The 24,452-nt window shown below is 44.8% G+C and overlaps 1 protein-coding gene across 1 annotated transcript in view; it reads right to left on the minus strand.

Moving 5' to 3' along the window:
* The window catches only part of LOC126095594 (arrestin domain-containing protein 17-like), a 197,935-nt gene that overhangs the window by 148,993 nt on the left and 24,490 nt on the right, over nt 1-24,452 (minus strand). The window contains exons 4-5 of the mRNA XM_049910367.1: nt 4,370-4,437; nt 3,975-4,067 (exon numbers count right to left, since the gene is read on the minus strand). Coding sequence (XP_049766324.1) covers nt 3,975-4,067; nt 4,370-4,437 — 161 coding nt within the window. The remainder of the gene's footprint in view (nt 1-3,974; nt 4,068-4,369; nt 4,438-24,452) is intronic.

Raw genomic sequence — 24,452 nt, forward strand, 5'->3', positions numbered from 1 at the left:
ATTTTAGGAACATGTAGCTCATCTACAAGGGAGATCACATGTAAAATACTACTGCGACCAATTCTTGAGTAGAGCTCGAGTGTTTGGGATCCCCACCAGGTCGGATTAACCGAGGACTTAAAAGCAACACAGAAGCGTGCCACCTTTGACTGACAGGTTCTATCAACAAGCGCGTATTACGGAAATTTAGAGAGGGGATTTGAAGGCGACTGCAGAAGAATCTAATCCCACTAACGTCCTACATCTCGCGAAAGGAACGTGAAGGCAATATATTAGAAATTAGGGCTTCTACGGAGGCATATAGACAGTAGTTTTTCCCTCGCTGTGTTTGCTAGTGGAACAGTAATTGGAATGATAGTAATGGTACAAAATACTTCCCCGCATGCAGCGCTTGTTGGCTTGCAGAAAATATTCAGGATGACCCATAAGTCCGTTAACGTTTGAAAAAGCACTAATTCATGGAAAATGTAAGTAGAGAGGTAAAATTGGACACGCACGCCTGAAATGACATAGGGTTTTATTCAAACCAAAAACTGGTGCAAGAACTGGCCAATAGATAGCGTTGGACAGCAACACTCCGACGGCCTATCAACACCCACAGCCAGTATCATTTCATTGTACAACGTTTGTTCGCTGTGATCCAAGGCGACAGGGCCGCCGTTCACACAGCTCGCATCGTCCGGGGCAGGTTTTGTGAGCACGAAGATAAATTGTCACACGTCCCCTGCCATCGTAGTCACCAGATCGCAATATTAGTGAGCCTTTATGGGCTAGTTTGGAGAGAAGGGTGCGTGATCACTATCCACTTCCACCGTCATCAACTTAATTTTCCACTGTTTTGCAGGAAGAATGGTATAAGACTTCCTTTAAAACCATAGAGAACTTATATTTATCCATTCCGAGACGACTGGAAGCTGTTTTGAATGACAATGCTTTTCCTGCAGCGTATTACGGATGGTAATGTCTTGTGTTTTTGGTGTTTTCTTATGTTTGTCCAGCCATTGGACGTGTATTATCTCTGCTTTATGAGAGACAAGTTTCTCACGCCATTGGATAAAGCTATCCTTGTTGAAAGTCGATTGATGTGGCTTACGCACGATGGGGTACTACCAAATTTTCTAAGACTCGTACGATGGTGCCTAATACAAACGTTAATCGAATACTGGATTTATTAAGAACCTGCAGTGACATGCTCTCTCCGTGCACGTGACCTGAATCCCTCAGATCTCTAGCTTTGGACACATAACGGGCACCCATTTACAATGGTAAAATGTTTTAGGAACATCCCATACAGGTGATCAGATTGGAGGGCAGCCTGGTATTTTCGCACGATATCGTCATTCTTTGAGTGTAAGAATGAGCCGTAACCACTTTGAACATTTTCTGTAGTGTCAACGTATCTACATCTATATTTACGTGATTAGTCTGCTATTCACAATAAAGTGCCTGGCAGAGGGTTCAATGAAGCACCTTCCAGCTGTCTCTCAACCGTTCCACTCCCGAACGGCGCTCAGGAAAAACGAGCACTTAAATTTTTCTGTGCGAGCCCAGATTTCTTTTATTTTATCGTGATGATCATTTCTCCCTATGTAAGGTGGGTGCCAAAAGAATGTTTCTGCAATCGGAGGAGAAAATTGGTGATTGAAAATTCATGAGAAGATCCCGTCGCAACGAAAAACGCCTTTTGTTTTAATGATGGCCACTCCAGTCCACGTATCATGTCTGTGGTACTATCTCCGCTACTTCGCAATAATACGAAACAAACTGCCCTTCTTTGTACTTTTTCGATGTCATCCGCCAGTCTCATCTGATGCGGATTCCACACCGAACAGCAATACTCCAGAACAGGGCGGACAAACGTGGTGTAAGCAGTCTCTTTAGTATACCTGTTGCACCTTTTAAGTGTTCTGCCAGTGAATCGCAATCTTTGGTTGGCTCTACCCACAACATTATATATGTGATCGCTTCAATTTAGGGTATTTGTAATTGTAATCCGTAAGTATTTAGTTGAATTTACAGTCTTCAGATATGTGTGACTTATCGCGTAATCGAAATTTAGCGGATTTCTTTTAGTAATCATGTTAATAGCTTCATACTTTTCTTTATTCAGGGTCAACTGCCACTTTTAGCACCATACAGATCTCTTATCTAAATCATTTTGCAATTCGTTTTGGTCATCTGATGACTTTACAAGACGGTAAACGACAGCATCATCTGCAAACAATCTAAGACGGCTACTGAGATTGTCTCCTATGTCGTTAATATAGATCAGGAACAATAGAGGGCCTATAACACTTCCTTGGGGGCGCCGGATATTATTTGTGTTTTACTCGATGACTCTCCGTCTATTACTACGAACTGTGACTTTCTGACAAGAAGTCACGAATGCAGTCGCACAACTGAGGCGATATTCCATAGACACACAGTTTGGAAGACGCTTGTGAGGAACGGTGTCGAAAGCGTTCTGGAAATCTAAAAACATGGAATCAATTTGACATCCCCTGTCGATAGCACTTATTACTTCATGAGTATAAAGGGGTAGTTGTATTGTAGAGTGCAGAGGGGATGAGACTATGTTGAAGTTTATTAAAAGTATCAAGAACTGAAGAGTACTCACTGTCTGTCTTTTTATTAGACAAGTGATGTCGTTTTCTCATTTTGAGACTGAAAATTTTGATACCCTTGTTCTCTCTCGAGAAGGGCCCATGCTTCTACTTTTACAACTGTGTTCTTTTTCTCCTCAATACCCCCAATCATACTGCCGGCCGATGTGGCCGAGCGGTTCTAGGCGCTTCAGTCTGGAGCCGCGCGACTGCTGCGGTCGCAAGTTCGAATCCTGCCTCGGGCATGGATGTGTGTGATGTCCTTAGGTTAGTTAGGTTTAAGTAGTTCTAAGTTCTAGGGGACTGATGACTTCAGTCCCATAGTGCTCAGAGTCATTTGAACCCAATCATACTGGCTCTCATGTTTTCCCGTCGTGATCGACTAATTCTGTGCTTATGGATCGACATTTCGACAACCGACCCAATCGTCTTCTTGAGTTTCGACGAGCTGTCGTTATACATATTTATTGCGTGGACTCAAAACAGACTGTAGAGTTGGAAAATGTAAATTTCGTGAGACTAGGGTCTCCCGTCGGGTAGACCGTTCGCCAGGTGCCAGTCTTTCGATTTGACGCCAGTTCGGCGACTTGCGCGTCGTTGGGGATGAAATGATGGTCATTAGAAGAACACAACACCCATTCCCTAAGTGGAGAAAATCTCCGACACAGCCGGGAACCGAACCCGGTCCCTTAGGATTGACACACTGTTGCGTTGACCACTCAGCTACCGGACACTGTAGAGTTTATTGTATTATTTATCTACACAGATTATAAAGTTCCTCGTCGCGTTTTTATATATGTATATGAAGCAAATCTCAGGGATTACTATAGGGATTTTGATATGGTTATCAAACTTATCACTAAACAGATAGACGAGTCACAAGGAAGGTGGTGTATACAGGCAGTTTCAAAAATACCGAAACAAGAAAAAAATGTCTTTAAACAGGGGCTCTAAAATGCCCACCTTGAGAGATATGAACACTTTTCATCTTCGTTACACGCCTCTTCTGTCGAGCAAGGGCTCATACGTCTTAAGTTATGTTTTTTAGAGCTCATGTTTATTGTACTTTTTTCTTTTTTAATTAAGGGGTCTGTCCCCAAAGTTTGTACAAGTATTTTTTATAACACCCTTTATTATTTACTATCGCAACGCCAGATAATTTGTCCGGCCATGCTAAGCAGGGCCGTGTCGCTAGTCATCATGTACTTCAGACTCGGGTTGCAGTTCTGGCAGCGAGTACGCATTATTACGCACCACGCATCAAAAAGGAGATAGTTGAAGAAGCACATCATTAATTCAGAAGTCGGTTTTGCACACCTGTAGAATAAGGAGCAGGCCAGGAAAGTGGTAGGCGGCTGCGATTGCACTCACTGCTGTACTTGTGGCCGAAGACGTAGAACTTGTGCTCGAAGTACTTCTCGCTGGAGCGGAACTTGTGGGGGGCGGCGACTGCGGCGGCGGTGGCTGCGGCGGCGGCGGCGCCGGCGGCGGCCACGCGGTGCCTCGGGTAGGTGGCGCGGTGCTGCGGCGTCCGCGCCGGCGGCGGCGGCCCGGGGGCGGAGGCGGGGGCGGTGCTGGGGGCGGCGCCGGGGGCTGCCGGGGGCGGCGCCGGCTGGACCCAGTCGTCGGCGCGGCAGCCCGGGCACAGCTCGCTCGTCACGTCGGCCACCCCGGGGCTGCTGGAAGGACGCCACACCCTGACGACCAGGTGACTGCGGTAAGCACAGTGTTCGCAAACATCTGTGCTTTGATCATCATGTGTTCACCTCTAATGTAGACAAGCACATTACTGGTTGTCGACCCTAATGTACCTCCACCTGATATTGTACCACAACTGCAAATATGCCGTACATACTGTTGCGTAGAAAAACTATATATTCTCTTTATTTTCAAATTAATGGCAAACAGGTGTATATGAAGATGTTTTCTTTTTAGTTACTACGATTGATTTAGAAAAAAATGGTTCAAATGGCTCTAAGCACTATGGGACCTAACATCTGAGGTCATCAGTCCCCTAGACTTAGAACTACTTAAACCTAACTAACCTAAGGACATCACACACATCCATGCCCGAGCAGGATCCGACCCTGCGACCGTCGCTGCAGCGCGGATCCAGGATGAAGCGCCTAGAACCGCTAGGCCACAGCGGCCGGCCGATTTAGAAGCTCTGATTTCGTCATAATCAGGCATATGTCGTTATAATCAAATTTCTCCCCACTCACGAGGAATATGTTTATCTCCTTGTAGAATTAGTAAACAGACAATCAGTAGCAAATTGGAAGATTTATTAGAACCCTTTTACCATATTTTCAATGTTTATAATAACACCTTCTTCAGGAGGAAACAAAGACAATCCAAGCAAGTTAATAGTACCTCGTTACGAATGCAAAAACAAAACTTATTCAGACGCACTGGATTACATGTTGAGGCAGAGGTACGTTAATATATAGCCGAAAGGCATCGGTCAAATAAAGGTGACGTTTTATATTTGAATGAAGCCTGTGCCACAACATGTAATCCAGTAAGTCTGAATGAGTTTTGTTTTAAGAAGACGTTTTTGTAAACGCAACTGATTGGCTGTTTACTATTTCTACAAGAAGGTTTCATTCTACGATTGCTGCTCCAGCCATATACAAATTTTTAATATTTGTTTATCTGCTTAATCGCTATTGTCACGGCATGTGCCTGATAAAGAAGACATCAAAGCTTCGAAATCACTCATAATAAATAAACAGAATAAAATATGACTGTTGGAATTAATTTCAGGATAAAGAGAGTAAACAGTTATTCTTCGCAACAATAGTATGCCAGTATCTCTTCAGCAAAGCAGAAGATGAAAACCCTACATATTATGACTGAAGAGGATAATTCTAAAACTAATGCCTCCCATTTATTTTTATGGAAAGTACAACAGACTAACAAAGCACAATTACACAGAAAAACAGAGTGAGAGTTTAGCTATACGCTATCATTTTTCCACGTAGTCACCGTCATTCGTTACGAAATTTTCCCAACGACGAACATGAACCTGCATGCCGCGCCCGTTGAAACCTGAACAAGGCCAGCCACTGTGTTACTGGTTGCCGTATTTTCAAATGGAAGCATGCAGCCTTATGACTGTTCGTATAACAATAATTTATTTTGCCAGGATAGTCTAATTAGAACAAATATTCACATTAGCGGTTTCAGCATAATATTGCCGTCTTCGGATGGCATAATTAATCCACAGTTTAAGCTTCTTGTATGAATTCTAGTTATACAACGAACATCATGAAATAGTATAAAATATGTCAGTAAATATGTATCATAGCTAGAGTTTATATATCATCTTGAAACTGCGGATTAATCATCACATTTGAAGATGGCTATATTAGGCTGAAATCGGTAATTTGAATAGTTGTAGTAATTAGGCTATGTTGACGTGAAAAATTCTTATACTGCACTAGAGCTTTGACAAAACCGTCAGTGTCTCGAAAATGTAGGCCATCTAGTGAGCCTTCATAGGCCCAAAGATGTGGAAGTCTGATGGCGCTAAATCAGGTCTGTATGGTGGATGTCGTAGGTTAGTCATGATAAATTTGGCAGTGCGTCCTGTGGGTGGAAAACTGTTACGACCGTGGCGTTGTCATGTTACAAGTGGAAGTTTCTCTTCTTCTCTGGCCTTAGCCTGAAAATTTGGGCTTTCCAATGTGCCGCATTCTGAACTAACAGCTGGTATAGGGTCCAAGATATGCAGAAGAACCATATCCTGCCTATCCCAGGGGTCTATACTTTTAACTGTACCTGCAGATAGCTGTATCTTGGAATTTGTTCTTTGTTGGAGAATTAGCATGTCGCCACCCCATGGACTGGCTTTTGGATTCCGGATCGTAATGGTGACAGGAAGTGTAATCTCTGGTCATGGTACTGTTCAGAAAATAGATGAATGTCGATGTGAGTGCAAAACGTGGCAATTAAAATAAATGCGAAGAGATACCTGTATTCCTTCACTACTAAATTACTGTAAATAACTGCCACCTATTCTTCTCGACGGTATCCTAATATCCTAACAGAAAAGGTAAGGGACTTGACTGTAACTTAGGATGAGCACCTCAACTGGGCAGAAAACGCTGTCGCCACTTTAGGGATGACTTCGCCTAGTCTCTATGCCCTCCAGAACTTACGCAACATGTGAGGTACGTCTGAAAAGCTCGGTGAATGGTCTCAGAAAAGAAAGGAAACAAGAGTTACAAACAAAATACTCGTATCTTTACTGGCCTTCGGGGTGCACTCTGCCTCGTGATGCCAATTGAGGAGCTACTCGACCGAGCAGTAGCGGCTCCGCTCAAAGAAAACCATCATAACGACAGGGAGAGCGATGTGCTGACAACGTGCCACTCGCATCCGGATCCTCATCTGAGGATGACACGTCGGTCGGATGGTCCCGGTGGGCCACTTGTGGTTTGAAGACGGAGTGCTTTATTTTTACTGGCCTTCAAAGTAATCACCATTAGCAACAGCAAACTGCTGTAATCGGTTGTAAAGATGTTAGAAAGTGTGAGCAAACGCTTCTTGTGGAATCGCTCGAAGCACTGTGGTCACGTTATTTGATATGCGCAACGTCTGCATGCTCAACTTTGTCGCTCAACGCAATGTGACTGTTCTTCATAATCCACCTTATTCCTCAAATTTGGAGCCGGCAGAGTTTATTTTGTTTGCCCGCTGTAAAGTTGCTCTGTAAGGTGTACCCTTTGCAGACGTTGTTCGTCAACACGGTCCTTCGAGCGATTCCACAAGAAGCGTTTGCTGACTGTTTCCAACAGTGTTACATCCGATGTCTGTTGTAGCTAATGATAATCATTTTGGAGGCCAGTAAAGGTATTTTCTCTGTAATTCTTGTTCCCTTTATTTTCCGAGACCATTCACTGAACTTTCCAGACGCAGTTTGTTACCACAGAATCTGAAACGTAAAACTGAACAATCACTCGTATTGTCGAACCTCTACTGTCGCGATGTGATCACACATTGAAAGAATAGTGAAAATAGTAGACGGTTAGAACTTGTGCTCGTTCCATATGCAACATCCGTCCCGTTGACCAATTCAGTGCTTCATACGTTAAATTCGGATGGTTGCGGCCACACTGAAAGGTAAGTGTAGATATAACTCAGCGTTCATTCTCACTGCAAAAATAATTTTTATGAGTTAACTCTCATGTTTGAGCAGTTGACAGTGTACCCAAAAACTTGTGCAGCCATTTTTAATACACAAAAAGGAAATGAGATTTACGGAAGCTTCGAGAGGTCAGAATTGATGCTCAGAACCGGATGCGTCCTGAATTTAAACCTCATTGGTTGCGTCTAATAAAACTCGTTCCGTATTACTGAGGCATTCTTTAAAGCGAAAAATGTGAGAGGTATCACTTCTTGGCAATACGTCCACTATGTATGCGGCAGCCGAGTCATTAAGTACCACATGAAGTGTTGCGTAATGCGCCGATCTATAACGGGGCAGTTCTTTTCGGCAAGAAGCCATGTTTTTAAACATATGTTGCGTAACGATGGCCCGTTGGCTGTTGTGACGGGTTTCAAATATTTCCGTTGACTAAAAGTGGCTTTGGGCACCTTTAAAGTATCTCGATGCTGGCAGAAGCCCTTATTATCTTTGCCGGTAAGCATCTGCTCGATACAGAGTCTTCCATATCCTCACAGGTTCAAACCCACACAGACTGCGGAGGTCACTAAGCTATTACTTTGCGCTGAAATGAATGTTTGAAGTAAGACGTGTGAAGCGTATGCCTGTAAACTCCGTAAGTTTCGTGAAAAACAACTGCCTGCCACATCGACATCGGCGTCGAAAGAAAAAAAACAACTAACAATCGCCTGTGATGTGTTCAGAGCGGAGTTTTCCACCGTTTGCAGCTCATGGCTGATGCATTTTAATTGTGGTGGAGCAGGATTTCGTGACCGGAAAGCAGAAGGAATGTCCAGAGAAAAATTTAGCAAAATGCCCAATACAAAATTGGAAGAAATTTATCGCCGTGGATAGAAAACTGCTGAATACAGACCACAGAGAGAGCTACCCAAGATTCTAGACAAAGAATTGTTCAGACGTTAGAATTTGAAATGGTACTGTTGGATCCCGTCGCAGGATATTCGTCAAAAAGCACAATAAATTTGACCATGAAATCCATACTCCGACGAATACAGTGTGCAGTGATGGAGAAACAACTACGTTAGCGCCATAAACAACGTAAGCAAGCAATGGCGACAGACCTAAAATTCTGTTCTGTCGATGCATTCTGTCGTGCAATGTACACATTAAAACTGGCGGTCGTCGCTACGAACAGCTACTTTGAGCCTAAGTTGTTGTTATATCAGTAAAATCACTACTCATAACCATCTCTGAAGACGTCCACCTCTGAAGATGTCCAACGCAGCTCTGCACGAAAGTAAAAGGGTTTATGGACAACGATCATACAACTCAGAAGGCTCACCAGCAGCTAAATATTTATTTCCGGGTATTTCTCTCTGATCGCAAGGTGCTCAGTTCGTTTAGTTTTCACCATAAAGATTCGGGGCATCCCGTCTATAAAAACGGCTCCAAAAATTTTTGTACTACTTTTATACCAGCGAATATGCGTGGGTTTCATAGAATAAATTTTTTGAAACAAAAGAACACTTTAAAAAGCGTTCATCGTTGCACATCTGTGAAATGAAAACATGCTACTGCGTAACATTCTATACCGTCTTGCTCCACCCCGTGCTTTGTGACATGCTTGCATCCTCCTTTGCATGTTGTTTACGCAGTGGTCCGGCGTTGCTGGTGTCTTCGAAACTGAACCTCCCGAGATCAGTATCTGAGGAGGGTTGCTACGAGAATACAAGGCGATTTTGAAGCGGTTCTAAGCTAGCTCAGTTGGGGTTATGGCAGCAGATACCTCAGGTCATTCCATTCAATTAATTTCTGCTACTTGGAGGAAGATGTCAATGACGTGGTCACGGAATGCTGTTAAATGAAATGAAATGATCGTTTGGCATTACTAACTGGGAGACCCAGTACGGGGTAGTTCCGCCGCCTAGTGCAAGTTTATCTGTTTGATGATATTTCGGCGCTTTATGCGTCGATGATGATGGGTTGAAATGAAGAGGACAACACAAACACCCAGCTCCTGGGCGAAGAAAATCCGCGAGTCGGATAGGAATCGAACTCGGGAGCCCTGGATCCAGAGGCAGCAACGCTAACCACTGGACCACGAACTGCGGGTGGTGTGTTGGTGCATTCTCTTCTTGAAAGACTCTTCGCGATAATATTGATTTCAGGACTAGATAACAGACTGGAGAATCCTGTTCCGATCTACACAGCCCACACGGTGTCCTCGATAGCGACAAGAGGTATCACCTGTACATGATGCTGCCACAAAACGTGACTCAACCATCTCCTGTTAAAACCGTGGGACCGCTTGCTTGACACGTACAACGGTGTCTGGCCGCCTTTCTGCTCTTCTACGATGATCATCAGGTGTCAGACAAATCCTGCACTGGTCAATGAAGAGAACCCGACGACACTGACCCAAGTCCTATTTCTAGGGCTATCTTGCCCACCTTATTTGGGAGGGGGGGTGGTTGCTGCATTGTTGTTCTGTTGTCGCAATGGGCACCAGGCCTAATAGACTGGGAGGTAAAGGTTGCAATCTGTCTGGGTTGAGATAGTACCTCATTTTCCTCAAAAACGGTGGTGCGCAATCATGTTAGGTCCTCCTCGGGGTACCTCATGGCCACATCAGTAGATAGCGTTGATCAGCTGGTGTTTCTGACGGTATGGCTACTACGAAGAAGATATTCAATGTTTTGAGTCCCACAATAACTGAATGTTCGAATCACATCTGCATGGTGAATTCGACTTCTCGTGCTGGCAACATTTTTTTGCTGTACAGTGGTAATGCGTGCATAGTTTAAGCTTGACCCTTCGAGGCATGTTGACAAACTAGTGAGAAACTATTGCACACAGCCCATATTGTCCCGCTGGCCCCTGGAGACGAACATGCCTTACTGAACTTTACTGAGAACTCAGGATTACTTTCACCTGTATTACATGGGTGGCAGTTCGTATAGAGTTATTGTGGTCAAATGATATTGAGAAAGAGGTTTGTGATCAAGTAAAAGCGCCAATCATGAGGGTGGTGCAAACCTTCTCTTTCATTTACCGGTAATGGAACCCAACTGAGATCACATATTCTGTTGTTGTAATAAATGGCGAACAAACGTAGATTGTTGCGGAAAAGTCGACGGGCAAAAGTTAGCAGAAATTCGAGCGTCTATAAAATGATCGATGCGCGACGCATGCAACTTCCACCATCATACGTTAGCGAAATACCTTGCTGAGAACCTAAATTCTGGTCCTACGTAAAATCGCTAAGCGGGTCGAACACTTCTCTTCTTATCTCTTCGACCAGTCTGGTGAGCCAATGGAAGACAGCAAAATGAAAGGTGAAGTTTGAAATTACGCGTTTAAAAAAATCATTCACCAAGATGATCGTACATAAAGGCCTCCGTTTTGCCGTAGCACAGGATTCCCTATAAACATAGAAAAGGGCGTCCATGGTGTTGAGAATAAACTAAAAGTGTTCAAAATAAATAAGTCGCCAAGGCCTGATGGAAACACAATTCGGTTTTAAAGAGAATACTCTTCGGCATCGGACCCTTACTTGTCTTGCAGTTATAGCAAATCTCCCACTCAGCGCTTAGCCCTAAGCGACTAGAAATACTGTGATGCGCAGGGAAAACAACAGAACGAAAATTTTCAGATCAATATCCTTAACGTCGATTGCTGTAGTATTCTTGAGCATATTCTAAGTTCGAAAATAATACATTTCCTTGAGACAGGAAAATTTCTGGCTACAAAAATGAGCACGGGCTTATAAAATATCGCTCGTGCGAAACTCAGCTTGTACTTTTCTCGGACGATATATTACGAAACTTGGGTGAATGGCAACAGGCAGATTCTAAATTCTTAGATTTCTGGAAAGAAGTTCGTCGCTGTACGCCACGGCAGACTGTTAACAATGGTCCGAGCGCACACAATAGGGTTGCAGATATGTGAGTGGATCGAAGACTTCGTAAGTAATGCAACTCAATGAGTTTGTCCTAGACGGCGAGTGTTCATCAGAGATAAGTGTACCGTCGGAGTGCCGCAGGGAAGTGTGATAGGGCTGCTCTTGACCTCTATGTGCATAAACGACCTAACGGAGAGGATGAGCAACAGTTTGCGATTGTCTGCTAATGACACTGTAGCGTACGGAGAGAAGATGACGTTTGAGAAATTCTCAGAGCACACGGGACGACTTAGAATTGTTATATATTGTGATGAATGGCAGCTTACTCTAAATGTACAAACATGTAAATGGATGCAGATGAGAAGGAAGAAACAATCCTCTGATGTTCGAATACAGTAATAGTAGCGTACTGCCTGACACAGTCACGTCGATGAAATATCTAGGTGTAACGTCGCAACGTAATCTGAACTGGAACGAGCAAGGAAGGTCGGTAGTAGGAAAGGCGAATGGTAGACTTCGATTTATTGCGAGAATTCTAGTAAAGTGTATCAAATGCATCTCATCTAAAAGGGAGACCGTGTATACGACACTTGTGCGGCTCATTCTTCAGTGCTACGACTGTTAAGGAAGACATCAATGAATTCGAATGAATGCTGCTAGATTTCTTCCCGCTAAGTTCAGTCAATACACTAATATGCTCCGTGAAGTCAAAATGGGAGTCCATGGAGGGAAGACGACGTTCTTTTCGCGAAACATTATTGATAAAGTTTGTACGACTAGCATTTGCAACTCATTGCTGGGCGATTCTACTGCCACCAATTTACATTTGACGTTAGTACCAAGCAGACAAGGTAAGAGAAATTAGGGCTAGTATGGACTCATGTGAACCATCATTTTTCCTTCGCTCCATTTGCGAGTGAAACAGGAAAGGGAATGACTAGCAGTGGTACCCTCCGCCATGCACCGTATAGTGGCTTGCGGAGTTTGTATTGAGATACATCCGGAGATGTGGAATGGTATTTGTCTCGATTGTTATTAATTCTGTGGCTTTCACTTCTCTGCAATTTCGTTCTTTAAGCGTAACGAGATCTACACTATATTAATTTAAGGATCTCGTTTTTGGAATCCACGCTTTTTAATGAAAACTTTGTCATGCCTTGTCAGTCTTGATGTGGATAAGAAGGCAGGTGCCGTCAGGTGCGGATGTTATCAACCCATCACTTTAATAACTGAAGTTTGCAACATACTAAAACGAGTTATTTACAGTATAATGGAAATAAGGTAGAAGCTGACCTCAGTTACGCTCACTTGAGGCAGTACTGACGCTACCACATCGATCAGTCAGAACGTTAAGACCACGTACCTAATAGCCGGTATGTCCACCTCTGGCACGCATAACAGGGGCGGCGCGTCGAAATGTGGTAACAATGAGGCCTTGGTAGGTCGCTGGACGGAGATGGCACCACATTTGCACACAAAAGTCACCTAATCCCAACAAATTTCTGTCAGGGGGCGATGAGCTCTGACGTCACGTTCAATCACATCCCAGGTGTGTTTAATGGAGTTCAGATCTAGCGAGTTTGGGGGGAGAGCACATCAATTGTTCCTCGAACCACTCTATTACAATTAAGGCCTCGTGACATGTTGCATTATCTTGCTGAAAAATGCCACTGCCGTCGGGAACACCACGGTGCGTTGCACGAGCTACATTGGACCCATGGATGACCACGTGAATGTTTCTCAGAGCATAATAGAGCCGCCACCAGCACGTCTCCGTCCCACAGTACTGGTTTCAAGGAACTGTTCCCCTGGAAGATGACGGATTCGCGCCCTCCCATCGACATAACGAAGAAGGTATCCGGATTCAGCAGACCATGCAACGTCGTGCCACCGCGCCAACGTTCAGTGCCGATGGTCACGTTCCCATTTCAGTCGTAGTTGCCGAAGTCGTGGTGTTGACATTGGCAAATGCATGAGTCGTTGCCTGCGGTGGCCCATCATTGGGAGTGTTCGGTGCGCTCTGTGCTTAAACACACTTGTACTCTGCCCAGCATTAAAGTCGAAGGAAACGGTCTATTGACACACAGTCAACATGGGTTTAGAAAACATCGTTCCTGTGGAACACAACTAGCTCTTTATTCACATGAAGTGCTGAGTGCTATTGACAAGGGATTTCAGATCGATTCCGTACTCCTGGATTTCCGGAAGGCTTTTGACACTGTACCACAGAAGCGGCTCGCAGTAAAATTGCGTGTTTATGGAATATCGTCTCAGTTATGTGACTGGATTTGCGATTTCCTGTCAGAGAGGTCACAGTTCGTAGTAATTGACGGAAAATCATCGAGTAAAACAGAAGTGATTTCAGGCGTTCCCCAAGGTAGTGTTATAGGCTCTTTGCTGTTCGTTATCTACATAAACGATTTGGGAGACAATCTGAGCAGCCGTCTTCGGTTGTTTGCAGATGACGCTGTCGTTTATCGACTAATAACGTCATCAGACGATGAAAACAACTGCAAAACTGCAAAAAAATATCTGAATGGTGCGAAAAGTGGCAGTTGACCCTAAATAACGAAAAGTGTGAGATCATCCACATGAGTGCTAAAAGCAACTCGTTAAACTTCGGTTACACGATAAATCAGTCTAATCTAAAAGCCGTAAAATTCAACTAAATACTTAGGTATTACAATTACGAACGACTTAAATTGGAAAGGACACATAGAAAATGTTGTGGGGAAGGCTAACCAAAGGCTGCGTTTTATTGGCTGGACACTTAGAAAATGTAACAGACCTACTAAGGAGACTGCCTACACTACGCTTGTCCGTCCTCTTTTAGAATACTACTGCACGGTGTGGGATCCTTACCAGGTAGGACTGACGGAGTACATCGAAAAAGTTCAAAGAAAGGCAGCACGTTTTGTATTATTGTGAAATATGGGTGAGAGTGTCACAGAAATGATACAGGATTTGGGCTGGAAATCATTAAAAGAAAGGCGTTTTTCTCCTTCGAATGCGAAAATATTTTGTTGACACCGACCTAAATAGGGCGGAACGATCACCACGATAAAATAAGGGAAATCAGAGCTCGTACGGAAAGATATAGGTGTTCATTCTTTCCGCGCGGTATAGGAGATTGGAATAATAGAGAATTGTGAAGGTGGTTCGTTGAACCCTCTGCCAGGTACTTAAATGTGATTTGCAGAGTATCCATGTAGATGTAGATGTAGTTGTAGCTTCGCCACAGTCCGCCACCTTTCCTGATTTACCTATCTGCCCAGCCTACGACGTGTGGACGTGGTTTCACCTTGGTTTCGCCACGTGTTGAAGACTCTCACCACAGCACTCCACGAAGAGCCGACGAGTCCTGCAGTTTCCGAAATGCTCGTGCCGAGCAGTCTGCCGTTGGTCAAACTGAGATAGGTCACGCGCCTTCCCCATTCTACAAAAGGACAGCACACTCACAGATAATACGTACACCGTGCGCCTATTTGACTAGCAGTAGTTCCTCGCCAGGTGACGCTGCTTTCGTCCGGATGGGTTTATATCGATAGTATGTCGGTGCTCATAATGATCTGCCTGATCAGTGTATTTATCTTAGAAGATAGACTTAAGAATGGAAAAACTACGTTTATAGCATTTGTAGTTTGACAGAAAATGTCTGAATATATTAACTAGAATAGTCACTCTTTGAAATTCTGTAGGTAACAGTGACAAAATACAGGGAGCGAGAAGTTATACACCACTTGCACAAAAACCGTCTGAGAAAGCAAGTATGGCTTTTCACTCTCTACTCAGATGGCTCTGAGCACTATGGGACTCAACTGCTGAGGTCATTAGTCCCCTAGAACTTAGAACTAGTTAAATTTAACTAACCTAAGGACATCACAAACATCCATGCCCGAGGCAGGATTCGAACCTGCGACCGTAGCGGTCTTGCGGTTCCAGACTGCAGCGCCTTTAACCGCACGGCCACTTCGGCCGGCGTCTCTACTCAGATGCAAAGTACCCTTGAGCTCTGAGAGATTGAGAATTTCGCCTCCTTCCCGTAGGACCCAGCACGTGCTGAAGTCTAGTGCTTGAGGTGGTGTTCGTGGTGGTGGTGGTGGTGGTGGTTGTCACTTGTATTGGGCGCTCAACAGCGATGTCATTAAAAAACTTACTGGAGACGAATGTGATTATTGGTGGTTAGCAATTGTATAACAACGTCACGAAAATCATTGTAATTAACCTATATCAAAACGTAGGTTCATATGTTTCTGAGTTGGCGGCAATTCATTCAGTCATTTGCGAGAAAACAGCGTTATTCAATATTTTGAATTTAGCTAAAAACGGAAGTTTGAAACTTGAAATTTTAAAAGCGTATATAGTTGAATACACAAAAATCACTGAGGCCAGTGTAGAATATCTTCATCATTTTCTGAGTTATTTCATAAAATGCGAAATTACGACGGCTCTTCGAAAAGTAAGATCCGATCGGGCGCGAAATGGAAACCACAGTGAAAATCCTATGAAGCTTTGCACAGATGTGTTGGGCAGTGTCTCTAGTATCCCCATAGGTCGCGTCGCGTCTCTCGTTTCAGTTCTGAGCCCACAGTGAGCACGTAAATATGCCTAGAAAATAGTGCCTCCTGCCAAGTTTAAGGGCCTGGTGAGAGAGTTCGGCTTCTGTCTTGCAGCTCCACATAACATAATTATCGTGCGTTTTTCTTCTTCAGGACAATTCTCGGCAGCAGTGTGCACGGGAGACGAAGATGATTTTGAAGCGTTTTCGATGGGAAGTGTTTCATCACCCAAAATACAGCCCATAATTGGCTCCCTCTGAGTTTCATGTCTTCGCACATGAATCGCTGGATATGAAGACAACATTTTGGCACAGACAACGAGATGTAGACCGACGTAGAGAATTGGGGGAAAGCACAGACTGCTGCTTTTATGACGAGGGTACTGGGAAGTTGGTACAGCGCTACGACAAATGTCTGGTTTGGAGCGGCAACTGCGTAAAGAACTAGCTGGAAGTTGTGGCTAACCTTCGTAAACAAAACGTTTTTGGTTTTCGCAGTGGTTTCATTTCGTGTAGGATCGGACCTTACTTTTCGAGTAGCCCTCACAGATGGAAAAAACAAATAAAGCTATACAAGGTGTAACGGGTTTAAGTGGAGATATTTTTATATGTGCTAACTTAATATGTACATACAAAACCGTGTTGGTTGTTTTTTCTCTGTCTCTAATAGTCTTCCAACAAGCAGGTAACAAACTTTGCAACCTGATGTTTTCTGCACAGTCGTAACTGCACCGCTAAGTGGGCTGCACCTGTCACTATGGAGCAACCAGCTTGCGGCCAGGTGCCACACTTCTACACCTATCCTGCTGCCCCAGGGAATATAAGCATTAATGGCTTGCTCTTGCCACATGTGCTTGGAGATACTAACCAACCTGAAATCACACTACTTCTAATAACAGTAATTATTAGTCTGCAAATGAAGTAAATACTGATGTATCGTTGTTCAGTACGCTGTCTTCGGTCACCATTAAAAATATCTGCACTTACACCATGTGTATACAAGGTGCTTCACAGTTCTTGTTACAGGACTCTTGGGATCATAGAGGGGAATTAATAGATAAAATTTTGATAAGAAACCCCTATACGGAGATAATAGTGTTTCGATTTGAAATAAGTTTGAAGACTGGAGCACTTGCAAATCTCCAGCTTCACGTTTTCTGAATATGTGCTGCTTTTTCGAGAAAAAATTGTATACCTACACGACTGTAATATTTTTTTAAGTTAAGAATATGCCCCAGAGTTCTGCAACAGACGGACATCAGCGGTAACGGCTTTTTTATTTATTTGGTCTTCCGAGTAGCAACTCGTTTTAACCGTCAATAACACATAGTTACAATTTATTTATTTGCACTTCAAGTTCCCTAGGACCAAATTGAGGAGAAAATCTCCAAGTTCATGGAATGTGTCAGTACATGAAATTACAACATAAAAGTAATAACAAATAAATATAAAATGTTTATGAACACGGAAAAAGTCAATCCATAAATTTAAGTGAAAGCAATCAACAATACAACAAGAATCTGCTTAATTTTTCAAGGAACTCCACGACAGAATAGGAGGAATGACCCCTGAGGAAACTTCAGTTTCGATTTGAAAGCACGTGGATTACTGCTAAGATTTTTGAATTAGAGTGGTAGCTTATTGAAAATGGATGCAGCAGTATACTGTATACCTTTTTGCACAAGAGTTATGGAAGTCAGATCCAAATGCAGGTTTGATTTCTGCCGAGTACTAACTGAGTGAAAGCTGCTTATTCTTGGGAATAAACTAATATTGTTAACAAGAAATGACAGTAAGGAATATATATATATTGAGAAGCCAATCTCAAAATACTCAGACTCGAGAAGACGGGACGACGAGAGATTCGTGAACTTACACCACTTATTGCCCGAACCTCCTGTTTCTGGGCCAAAAATATCCTTTTAAATGGGAAGAGTTACCCCAAAATATAATACCATACGACATAAGCGAATGGAAGTAAGCAAAGTAGACTAATTCAAATGGTTCAAATGGCTCTGAGCACTATGGGACTCAACATCTTAGGTCATAAGTCCCCTAGAACTTAGAACTACTTAAACCTAACTAACCTAAGGACATCACACACATCCATGCCCGAGGCAGGATTCGAACCTGCGACCGCAGCAGTCCCGCGGTTCCGGACTGCAGCGCCAGAACCGCTAGACCACCGCGGCCGGCTGTAGACTAATTTTCGACTCGAACGATCACTTACTTCAGATACCGTTCGAACAGTAAAAATGGCAGCATTACGTCTTTGAACAAGATCTTGAACACGAGCTTTCCACGACAGTCTACTATCTACCTGAACACCTAGAAATTTGAACTGTTCAGTTTCACTAATCGCCCATCCTGTGAAATTAAAACGGCAGGGTTTGTTGAATTGTGTGTTAGAAACTGTAAAAACAGAATCTTACTGTGATTTAGCGTTAATTTATTTTCTACAAGCCATGAACTTAGGTCATGATCTATTTTAAACCGAGCTTGCGCACAACATCCCTTACTACCAAGCTAGCGTTATCAGCAAACAGAAATATTTTAGAGTTACCTGTAAAGTAGAGGGCATATCATCTATATAAATAAGGAAAAGTTCAAAAATGGTTCAAATGGCTCTGAGCACTATGCGAAGTAACTTCTGAGGTCGCCTAGAACTTAGAACTAATTAAACCTAACTAACCTAAGGATATCACACACATCCATGCCGAAGGCAAGATTCGAACCTGCGACTGTAGCGGTCTCTCGGCTACAGACTGTAGCGCCTAGAACCACACGGCCGGAACGGGAGTGGCCCCAACACTGATCCCTGGGGCAACCCCCCCCCCCCCCCCTTGACTGTACCCCACTCAGACCCCACATCACAGCCATTCTCAACATTGTGAATAATGACCTTTTGCTGTCCGTTGCTAAAGTAAGAGGTGAACCAATTGTGAGGTACTCCCCGTATTCGGTAATGGTCCAACTTCTGGAGCAATATTTTGTGATGAACACACTCAAACGCCTTAGTTAAATCAAAAAATATGCCTAGCGTTAGAAACCTTTTGTTTAACCCATCCAGTGCCTCACAGAGAACAGAGAATATAGCATTTTCAGTTGTTAAGCGACTCCTAAAGCCGAACTGTACATTTGATAGCAAATTACATACACAGCCTTTTCAATAACTTTAGCAAACAATGAATGCATAGAAATAGATCTAAAATTGTCTAAATTATCCCGTTCTCCCTTTTTATAAAGCGGCTTCCCTACTGAGTACTTTAATAGTTCAGGAAACTGACCAATCCTAAAGGAAAAATTACAAATACCGCTAAATACAGGGCTAACATATGCAGCACGGTACTTTAATATTCTGCTAGGCACTCCATCATAACCATGAGAGTCCTCAGTTTTCAGTGATTTAATTATGGACTCACTCTCCCCCTTGTCTGTATCGTAAAAGAGTATTTCAGACATCAATCTCGGAAAGAAATTTGCCAAGGTAGTTATATGATTCACTGTGTAAAATTAAATTTTTATTTAATTCACCAGCAATGCTCAGAAAATGATTAATAAATACTGTGCGTATATCTGATTTATCAGTACCAGAAATATTTTTACTTCGAACTGACTTTATATCGTCGAGCTTGTGCTGCTGACCAGACACTTCCTTCACACCTGAGCATATGGTTTTAATTTTATCCTGTGAATTAGCTGTTCTATTTGCGTACCACATACTCTTTGCCTTCCTAATAACATTTTTAAGTACCTTACAGTACTGTTTGCAATGGGCTACTGTTGCTTGACTGTGACTACTTCTAACATTTTGATATAATTCCCGCTTTGTTCTACATGATATCCTTATCCCACAAGTCAGCCACCTGGGCGGCCTATTACTGCTAGTACCCAGTTTAGAACGTTCTGATGGAAAGCAACTCTCAAAGAGCATGAGAAATTTATTAAGGAAAGCATTATACACTCCTGGAAATTGAAATAAGAACACCGTGAATTCATTGTCCCAGGAAGGGGAAACTTTATTGACACATTCCTGGGGTCAGATACATCACATGATCACACTGACAGAACCACAGGCACATAGACACAGGCAACAGAGCATGCACAATGTCGGCACTAGTACAGTGTATATCCACCTTTCGCAGCAATGCAGGCTGCTATTCTCCCATGGAGACGATCGTAGAGATGCTGGATGTAGTCCTGTCGAACGGCTTGCCATGCCATTTCCACCTGGCGCCTCAGTTGGATCAGCGTTCGTGCTGGACGTGCAGACCGCGTGAGACGACGCTTCATCCAGTCCCAAACATGCTCAATGGGGGACAGATCCGGAGATCTTGCTGGCCAGGGTAGTTGACTTACACCTTCTAGAGCACGTTGGGTGGCACGGGATACATGCGGACGTGCATTGTCCTGTTGGAACAGCAAGTTCCCTTGCCGGTCTAGGAATGGTAGAACGATGGGTTCGATGACGGTTTGGATGTACCGTGCACTATTCAGTGTCCCCTCGACGATCACCAGTGGTGTACGGCCAGTGTAGGAGATCGCTCCCCACACCATGATGCCGGATGTTGGCCCTGTGTGCCTCGGTCGTATGCAGTCCTGAGTGTGGCGCTCACCTGCACGGCGCCAAACACGCATACGACCATCATTGGCACCAAGGCAGAAGCGACTCTCATCGCTGAAGACGACACGTCTCCATTCGTCCCTCCATTCATGCCTGTCGCGACACCACTGGAGGCGGGCTGCACGATGTTGGGGCGTGAGCGGAAGACGGCCTAACGGTGTGCGGGACCGTAGCCCAGCTTCATGGAGACGGTTGCGAATGGTCCTCGCCGATACCCCAGGAGCAACAGTGTCCCTAATTTGCTGGGAAGTGGCGGTGCGGTCCCCTACGGCACTGCGTAGGATCCTACGGTCTTGGCGTGCATCCGTGCGTCGCTGCGGTCCGGTCCCAGGTCGACGGGCACGTGCACCTTCCGCCGACCACTGGCGACAACATCGATGTACTGTGGAGACCTCACGCCCCACGTGTTGAGCAATTCGGCGGTACGTCCACCCGGCCTCCCGCATGCCCACTATACGCCCTCGCTCAAAGTCCGTCAACTGCACATACGGTTCACGTCCACGCTGTCGCGGCATGCTACCAGTGTTAAAGACTGCGATGGAGCTCCGTATGCCACGGCAAACTGGCTGACACTGACGGCGGCGGTGCACAAATGCTGCGCAGCTAGCGCCATTCGACGGCCAACACCGCGGTTCCTGGTGTGTCCGCTGTGCCGTGCGTGTGATCATTGCTTGTACAGCCCTCTCGCAGTGTCCGGAGCAAGTATGGTGGGTCTGACACACCGGTGTCAATGTGTTCTTTTTTCCATTTCCAGGAGTGTATTTATCATCTACGTTATTGGCACTATAAACATCCTGCCACTCTTGTTCCCTGGCAAGGCTTAAAATGCTCTCTATTGCTGTTGGATTAGCTTTCCTAAATAGTTTGTAATTACATGTGAGTATTAATTACGTTGTTTGAATACAAAAGCCTTTTAGCGTTAAAATTAGTGCATCATCGTCTGAAAGGCCTTTCACCCCAGAATGCCCATCTTGTAATGAAGAATGAATAAAAATATTGTTTATGGTTGTGCTACTGTTTCTCTGCATCCTAGCTGGAAAAAGCACAATCTGCTTCAGATCATATGAATTTAGGAGATCTACCGACATCCTTTTTCTTGCACCATGATATACAAAATTTATATTGAAGTCACCACATGTAACTACTTTCTGGTACTTCCTACAAAGTGAATCAAGAACCCTCTCTAGCTTGAGCAGAAATGCTCTGAAGTCAGAGTTAGGGGACCTATAAACAACAACAATTAGAAGTTAGTTTCACTAAATTCAACTGATCTTGCACACATTCAAATATCTGTTCAGTGCAGTGCCGTGATACGTCTATGGACTCAAATAGAATACAGTTTTTTACGTACATAGCCACTCCCCCACCCCGCAAGGAACTCCTTGAGAAACATCCAGCTAATCTGTATCCTGGTAAAGGAAGACTCTGAACTGTCAAATTATTTAAGTGGTGCTCCGACATATCAATAATTTCAGTCAACATCTATAAGCAGTTCACTAACTTTATCTCTAGTATCTCTTATATTTTGATGAAATTTGCTAATTCCTTCTCTACTTGTAAACATGACATTCTCTGAAGGCGAGCCCTTAGTTAGAGGGACTTCCTTTAAGCAGGGATACCTATCAACTGTGTTCAGTCTACAAAACGTGCAGCTGTAATACCAACAACTACAGGAAATTTTCCACGAGTGATCACACAACCTCCAACTACACTGTCCCCTGTAAGGTTTGCCAGCCTCCCCATCCCATACCTATTGAGGTGCAGGCCATGCCCCGTGAAATCCGACCTTCTGATCGACCCGACTGGCACCACTGAAATGTGACCCATGCCCTCTGCGAACAGCGCCCTCTCCAGCCTCATGTTATCGCGCCTAACAGCAACATTAAGATCAGGCCGATCATGACGCTGAAACAGTTGCACGAAATGCACGTTAGTGCCACCAGTTTGAGTAGCTATCTTTACCAGGTCACCAGCTACATCACATTTGCCGTCCCTATCAAGACTGTTTCCTGCTCCACTCCCTATCACTACCTGATCCTCTTTCGTAAAATTCCTATATAACTCCCCTATGCTGTCAGTCATCTGAGACAACCCTGCACTAAGCTTGACACTTCCTGGAACTGCTGGCCCACACCTCTACCGTGAGATGTACGTAGTAGCAGAACCTTCTTCTTCCTGTTAGACTTTGCAGCTGACCTAGGCCTCCTGACTGCTGACGACTGCTGCGTGTTCTCTACATCTACAGCTACAAGAGGCTCCGCTCCTGTCAACTCTGACAGTAGTTCAAATATGTTGCATATACGCAAAGTATAACTGTCTGAACACCTCCTCCTGCTAGATGGTTGGTTGGTTGGTTTGAGGAAGGAGACCAGACAGCGTGGTCATCGGTCTCATCGGATTAGGGAAGGATTGGGAAGGAAGTCGGCCGTGCCCTTTCAGAGGAACCATCCCGGCATTTGCCTGGAGTGATTTAGGGAAATCACGGAAAACCTAAATCAGGATGGCCGGACGCGGGATTGAATCGTCGTCCTCCCGAATGCGAGTCCAGTGTCTAACCACTGCGCCCTACTAGATGCCTTTGCCAACTGCCAGATCCCATTCCCCACCAGCCTTTACCCTCCTCAACCTATCTAGTTCCTCCTTCGCGCATTGTAACTGCACCAGAAGGACACAGATCATACGCTCCTGCTCCTCTATGAACTTATTTCTACTACAGATTCTGCTCTCCCAGGAGAGGATCTCGCTACAATGTCCACTGGCTTCCTCACTGCATTCCCCCCAATGAAAATACACTCCTGGAAATGGAAAAAAGAACACATTGACACCGGTGTGTCAGACCCACCATACTTGCTCCGGACACTGCGAGAGGGCTGTACAAGCAATGATCACACGCACGGCACAGCGGACACACCAGGAACCGCGGTGTTGGCCGTCGAATGGCGCTAGCTGCGCAGCATTTGTGCACCGCCGCCGTCAGTGTCAGCCAGTTTGCCGTGGCATACGGAGCTCCATCGCAGTCTTTAACACTGGTAGCATGCCGCGACAGCGTGGACGTGAACCGTATGTGCAGTTGACGGACTTTGAGCGAGGGCGTATAGTGGGTATGCGGGAGGCCGGGTGGACGTACCGCCGAATTGCTCAACACGTGGGGCGTGAGGTCTCCACAGTACATCGATGTTGTCGCCAGTGGTCGGCGGAAGGTGCACGTGCCCGTCGACCTGGGACCGGACCGCAGCGACGCACGGATGCACGCCAAGACCGCAGGATCCTACGCAGTGCCGTAGGGGACCGCACCGCCACTTCCCAGCAAATTAGGGACACTGTTGCTCCTGGGGTATCGGCGAGGACCATTCGCAACCGTCTCCATGAAGCTGGGCTACGGTCCCGCACACCGTTAGGCCGTCTTCCGCTCACGCCCCAACATCGTGCAGCCCGCCTCCAGTGGTGTCACGACAGGCGTGAATGGAGGGACGAATGGAGACGTGTCGTCTTCAGCGATGAGAGTCGCTTCTGCCTTGGTGCCAATGATGGTCGTATGCGTGTTTGGCGCCGTGCAGGTGAGCGCCACAATCAGGACTGCATACGACCGAGGCACACAGGGCCAACACCCGGCATCATGGTGTGGGGAGCGATCT

This window comes from Schistocerca cancellata, chromosome 8 (assembly GCF_023864275.1).
Source record: "Schistocerca cancellata isolate TAMUIC-IGC-003103 chromosome 8, iqSchCanc2.1, whole genome shotgun sequence".
In the NCBI taxonomy this organism is placed as follows: Eukaryota; Metazoa; Arthropoda; class Insecta; order Orthoptera; family Acrididae; genus Schistocerca; species Schistocerca cancellata.